This window comes from Xenopus tropicalis, chromosome 2 (genome assembly GCF_000004195.4).
Source record: "Xenopus tropicalis strain Nigerian chromosome 2, UCB_Xtro_10.0, whole genome shotgun sequence".
NCBI classification, from domain to species: Eukaryota; Metazoa; Chordata; class Amphibia; order Anura; family Pipidae; genus Xenopus; species Xenopus tropicalis.
The window spans coordinates 77,720,803-77,727,404 of record NC_030678.2 but is presented as its reverse complement, the minus strand read 5'-3'; the positions used below and the strand labels follow the sequence as shown (position 1 = coordinate 77,727,404).

At 44.0% G+C, this 6,602-nt stretch overlaps 1 protein-coding gene across 1 annotated transcript in view; it reads right to left on the bottom strand.

The window, feature by feature from the left end:
- Positions 1–1,397: 1,397 nt before the first annotated feature.
- arid1a (AT-rich interaction domain 1A) overlaps positions 1,398–6,602 on the bottom strand; it is a 30,329-nt gene continuing 25,124 nt past the window's right edge. The window contains exons 18-20 of the mRNA XM_002934639.5: positions 5,503–6,397; positions 5,223–5,353; positions 1,398–4,412 (exon numbers count right to left, since the gene is read on the bottom strand). Coding sequence (XP_002934685.2) covers positions 2,748–4,412; positions 5,223–5,353; positions 5,503–6,397 — 2,691 coding nt within the window. The 3' untranslated portion in view covers positions 1,398–2,747. The remainder of the gene's footprint in view (positions 4,413–5,222; positions 5,354–5,502; positions 6,398–6,602) is intronic.

The following is a 6,602-nucleotide window of genomic DNA, read 5'->3' as shown; positions in this document are numbered from 1 at the left end:
GGCACTATTGAGACAACTGAAGGTATGCCTGCAGCTTGGGATTAACTCTTTATTAGCCTTTCATTCTCCTTTAAAGAATAAGTAAAACATTTTTTTTACTTTTCTACTGGGCAGGCATGCTGTCTGTTCCAATGGAAACTAATCAGGCATGCACAGTAGACACCTCTTCGACCATCAGACTTCACAGTCAAGGAGATTGGCTAAGAAAATAGCTTCAAGCTGGACTAGGAAGTAGCAGGGAAATCTGAAGTTTTGCTTCTTGTGATACATATGCATGAGAACGGGTGCAGGGAGAAATTCACGTTAATCTGGGTGCTTTATAGAGTAATTTTAGGGGCTTCATGACTTATCCTTTAATGAATATGAAGGAATGATCAAGTCAAATATAGGCAAACATTTGCCAGTTTTACAAAAAATGTGTATGCGCAGGATCCAGTCATATTTGTGTCAGCAGCATTTTTGGATTTTACTTAAGGGTTCCCTACCTGTAGTCTGCAGAGAGCTTTTCAATGACTTATTATTTATTATAATGTACCAAAACCATTGCATTCTAAATAGCTTATCTGTGCAACGTGGAACCTAGACTTTACTACAAAAGGAACTTATATGTAAATGGTATTAGACCATCTAAATCACAATCCAAGTCTGGCTGTGACACAGCCTTTAGTGCAACAGTGCATTTAGATGTACCGATCAAACCCTTTATACCATATTGAAAGTTTTCTGTTGAGATCTTTCATGACCACTGATTTAGTTTATCTGCACAAAAATCATATGCGGTCATCTTTTCAGATAAGGGTGAAGACACACAGAGCTACTTGCAGCAGCTTCAAGAATAGACAATGCCACGAAAATGTGTATGATAGGGTATTTTCTGGCATTTAGCAGCCTGACAAGTAACTGCTACTAAGTAGCTCTGTGTATGTATCTTTCAGCCATGATTTTGCCCTACAATAGCACCTAACCTAAGCTGTTCTTTATAGGGCCTAAAACAAGCAAACAGTTTCCTCCTTGAAGCTGAATTATCAAATAGGCATAGCAAAATCATGGGGGAAAATACAAGGTAAAATAAACTAAGGATTCTAAGGATTCCATTGTTCATTTATGAACAACGGACAAATCTGAACCTGGGCTGTAACCCATAACAACCAATCAAATGTTTGCTTTCATTGTGCTACCTGAAGCTGGCTGAAGAATGCTAATCACTGACTGGTTGATAGGTTATTGCCCAGTGTTGATAAAATGACCCCCCCAAAAAACATGCTCATGCAAACAGGTGGTGCCACAGCTATTTTGAGAGTGTATTTTGCTGTAGATTGCACAAAATTTTAAGTAAATGCATGGAGATGTTATGGTGCTGCAATGATAGCCTCCATTTAAATAATGCTCCTCACAACTCTGTTAACAAGATTTAATGTACATTTATTCTTAACACGGGAACATAGAGTATAAAGATTTCATACTGAATAAATGATATATTCATTAAGCAAAAATAAAAATAAAACAAAAAAGGAATAGGCTGAAATTTACATTTTTTTGGAGCTACAAATATGCAGAAATTGCTGGAAAAAACTTCTCAAATTGTCTGGGGAACTGAAACAAAACAAAAAACAATAACAAAAAAAAACTCACACCTTGATTGGTAATGGGAAAAAAACCTTCTAAAAGTTGATAGGATTGCTGGATATACAAAGGGTGAGGAAGTGAAGTGTTCAGGGAACTCCTGCTCTGTAGGCAAACCGTCCACACAGGTCCCTCCCTCCATATACCTGGAGAAAGGGAGTTTTTAATAGGCTTAACCGTATCCCCCATTTTCTACAGATGAATGGGGAAGAGCTTGTGTGTTTGGGAAGGAAGTGGGTTGAGGTTGGATACAAGAGGTGTGTCTTTAATGTACATCATCATATATATACAGACATCGCAGCTTGCAACCTACAAGCTAAAGGTTAAAACCAGTTATAAGAGGCGATCTCCGATTATTACAATCTAAGTTTAAGAGGTAAGGGTGTTGCTTCACATGAAACTTTGGGGGAAAAGCGACTTTTCTGTGTCTCTCTCTCCTCCGGAAAACTAAAAGCGCTCCATGTCGCTCTCTGTTTAAAAACCTACATCATAAGTCTCTGAGGTTGTGGGGTTTTTCCAGCTCCGGTCGGATTCTGCAGGGTTTCTCAGCACAGTTAAAAAGGTAAAGTCTTAAGGTTTTTTTTGTATTTTTTTGTATTTTTTTTTTTAAGTTTTCTTCTCTTTAAAGGTTAAGGGCACACAATTTCTAGTCTAAAGATCGCAAGTGAGGAAAGAAATCCTGCAAATTATTTTATGGTGACTTGGGGGGAGGGGGGCATTCTCCCTATTCGATGGTTCAGAAGTCTGTATCTCCTTAAAAAGATGAGCCAACCCCTTGGCTAAAGGCTTAGGAGAAGGGGCAGTAAAGAGGAGGGGGAGAAGTACAGTGGAGCCCCTTCCTCCCCCAGTAAAAAAAAAAAAAAAAAAAAAATAGATATATATATAATAATTCACTGAAATACAGTAGCTTTGGTTAACACCAAAACACACAGAGAGGAGGAAAGAGGGCGGGGAAAGGTCCACAATGGTGGCCAATTCTCCTCTCTGGGGCAGACAGTGGATTGAGACGTAGTTTTTTGCATAAATAAAAAGGTGGGGAGAAGAGAAGGGATGGTGTCAACAGGATTCCGTTCTACGGTGGTGGGAGACTCAAAGTATTCTGGGAAGGTGTCTCCCTGCGGCCGTCATGACTGGCCAATCAAGAAGAGAACATCACAGATTACCTGTGACACGGAGCAGTTCATGAGTGGAGAGACAGAGATGTCCAGCAAGCGAGCCTCATACAAGGTGAATTCTGGGTGGTTCTCCTCAACTTTTGCCAACGCCAGCAGGGCACGTGATGCCCGCCGCATCATGTCTGTGCTGGTAGGCTCAAATGGTGCAGAGGAACCATGCAGGTGGGCAGCCTGACTCTGCTGAAACTGGGTGGCAGCCAGACTGTCCTCTAGAAAGCCAAGCAGGTTTCCAATACTGCCTTTCTGGAGGGCAATTGCCCTTGCTGCTAACGTGTCACCTTGAGCCAGATTGGCTAAAAGCACAACTGCCATTTCCCTGCACACATGGTTTTTTCTGTCACTTAAGAACCTTACCAAGGTCCCATACAACTTCTCCAAGCGACTGAAGGGCGGTGTGGCCAGGATGAGGTCCACGTTGCTGTCCTGGATACTTAACTTGCTAAGGGCTTCAAGCACCAGTCTCTGGGGGGACAGCACCGCATTGGGGCCCAGTGTCACAAAGGGGTCCTGTGCCTCAGCTGAAGGACACACCGCCCAGTGTAAGAGGCCATCCAGAATAGGCAGACATATGCTCTCAGGGTAGGGCGAAAGATCCAGCTGCCCTGAGATGTTTGCAAGCGTAACCAAGGTATTCTCACGCAACATCTCTAGGCAGTCCCACCACCACTCTGCTTTGTTACAGCTTACTCCCTGATCCCTCTCTTCCTCTTTCTCATAAGTGAGTGGTGCTTGCTTGCGTTCTGGATGCTTATGATGGAGAAGCACTAACTTTCCCAGTAGCAGCAACAGCCCAGGGTGTTTGGACATTTCCAAGTCATTGCCTGGCACAAAGGACAAGCTACGCAAGATGTTGGATATGCACACACAACGTCTGGACAGAGCATCCTGCCAATCCTCCAGTGTGCACAATGGGGTTTCATCTTTGCTGCGAGGCTCATCCTCTAATATTTTCATACCATGCCTGTTTCGTGGTGGAGGGCTCCCACCCAGTGAAAATTCACAATCTTCTTCAGTGGTTTCACCAGTCTCCTGTGATAATGAGCTTGGCCGGGCACACAGCACATCATCGATAGTAGGAGTGGTGTCCTCTGCTGCTGGAATTTGCTGCTCCCGGGATCGGCGTTTAACTGGGGGCCGCCTGCGTGGAGGGGGTTCAGGACGTCTTTCAAAATGTGTCTGGATGTGTTCAGTGGTGTCCCCCCCTCCAATTCGCCAGTGCAAGAGGCCACTTTCAAATTCTTGTAAGCGCCCCAACTGATGAGAGCAGTCTAACACAAAGGGATCTTCTTTTGAAACCACTTTTATTGGGAGCCGGTCAAACTTGCTGCTTTGTTGTTGAGTATCCTCGTTACTAGAAAAGGGAGTATTATAGGCCTTTCTCTCCTCTAGACCCTCTTCATCCTCACTTTGGGGGTCACCATCTGTCACAGACTGATGATCATCCCCATCAACCATTTCAGCATCACCTGAGAGAAGGCTTGAAGAATCAGATGGGAAGGGTTGAAGCAATGTCTTTTGAGCATGTTCTCCAACTTCATACTCTCGGAGGATCCCAAAGATTTCAATCAGGCACCGTCTGAAATATTCCACTAACAGCTCTAATAATCCAGGGAGCTATTTATGGGGGGAAAAAATAAGCGTTAAACATTTAAAAATAAAATGTTCATAACATTAAAAAAAACAAACAAAAACTACTTAAACCCAATGGGAAATAGCTTGCCAAAGGAAGAAATAAAGGAGACAGAGGCATTCAGGCAGTGGGTCCAAATCTGCATGAATGTTCCAAAGTAGTCTCTGTGGGGATTGTGAAGTGCAACAAGTCTAAAACAAGAGATATCCCTGGAAGCCTCTTTCCTTTGGCCCCAGCAACAGTAATACATAGTAAAAACCTTGCAAACTCCCAGCATACATAAGCAAGTGAATTCACAGACGCTTGGTTGCATGGCTACAGCTACTGCATTTTCTGTGAAATTGTTTGCTTAAAAGTACAGAAAGTATATTAAAATGACAAGCCTTTATAAAGGACACCAGTTGTTAGCCCAAATGTGTTCTTGTGTAACCAAGAACTGCTTAAAATTCTTGTGTGCAGGGTCTTCTCTACAACTAACAAGGCAATATGCAATATTTCCAACACCCAATATAACAAAAGCAGACACTGGTTTAATGAAATTAGAATAAAACCTGTTGCTTACTGGGTCTGGACAACCAGTGCACCAGTTAATTCACTGCCCTGTAAGGGTTCATTATGCATCAATACATATTTAATACTAAGTTGTGTTTGTTACTGGACCATTCATCAAATCTACTTTCAATTGCTCTAGTTTAACAAAAAAAAACAAAAAACATACATGCAGGAAGAGAAAGGATAGTGCTAGGTCCAAGCAAAAGGGTAGGTATAATGCAGAAGTAGGTGTGTATCCTTACTTGACTGAGGTTGAAGGTCATGATGCTGTTGTCATCATAAAGCAGAATGTTTATGGTGTCCAGAGCCCAGGTGCTTTCAGCCAGGAGACCAGACTTTAATGACATCATCACACGCCAAGCCTCAGGAGTCCCTAAAACCAATGATAGTAAATTGTGATGGTCAGCACCAATTTTATTGTATATATACACCATAAACACTATTTGTAGAGCACTTGTGTATACTAAGATTATGCTTAAATCGTTCTCAGCAACTTATGTTTGTCATATGAAAAACATTTACCTATATCCTTGGCTGTAAGCCTTCGTCTTGGCTTGAGAAGAGGCGGCGTGGCTTCTACTGACCCTGGAGGAAAAGTAATGTCCCTGCGGATAAGTGGTGGCTGAGTCGGTGTGGGCACAATGTGGGAGGCAGGCACAGGTGGTCCAGCCTTCTGCATCTTCAAGAACGGAGACTTACTGGGTGAAGTATGGGCTTCCAGGGGACGAGGAGTTGCTGGACTAGGTACCTGAGGCAGATGGTTGGGCATGCTGGGAGAGGCCTGATACCCAGACTGTGGGGGCGCCCGTGTCATAGCAGGACCAGGAGCAGGCACATAAGGTGGCTGCTGCCTGTTAACATGAGGCTGCCATTGACCTTCATGACTGAGCCGCTGGTCTGAGTGCATCATGTCTTCCCCACGTGGGGGGACAGAATGGTAGCCTTGCCCCTGGGTGTTAGCTGGAGGGGGCCCAGGCCTGCCTTGGTAGTTATAGCTCATATCATTTCTGCCTTGCCACATGGCTCCTTGTTGGTTTCCCTCTCCTGAGTTGCTCATTACACTGGATGGCAGAGGTGGTTGGGAGTTACTACTAGGAGCAGCAGACACTCTTTCACGCCCAAACTGGAAAGGAAATTGGTTCTGTCCACTGGCAACTGGTCGGCGTTCTGTTCCCTGGGGATAGCTGCCTCCGTACTGCCCATAGGGGTCCTGTGGCTGCTGAGCGTTCGTGGCTGCAGGAGGCTGTCCAGGGGTAGGGGGTGCTCCAGACCCTGGGGGCTGCTGTTGCTGAGGTGGTGGCTGGGGCTGCTGTTGGTTCTGCCCAGCTTGCCCACCACTGTATGGGCCACCATACAGTTCACCTTCATGACGTTTTGGAGAAGGTCCATAACTACCATCCATTGGCCTTTTGTAGTTCTATGGAAAAGATGAAGTACAAACAACTAGCTTAATATTCTGTGGCAGTCACAAAATGGAGGAACTGGGGCAAAATGTTAACTGGGAATGAGGGAATGCAGAAACACTGTAGCAAATAGCACTATATTAACCATTCAATTTAAAAAAAAAAAAAAAAAAAAAGAATGCACTTTGTCCCATCTTTGAGCAGAGGAAAGAGGCATCA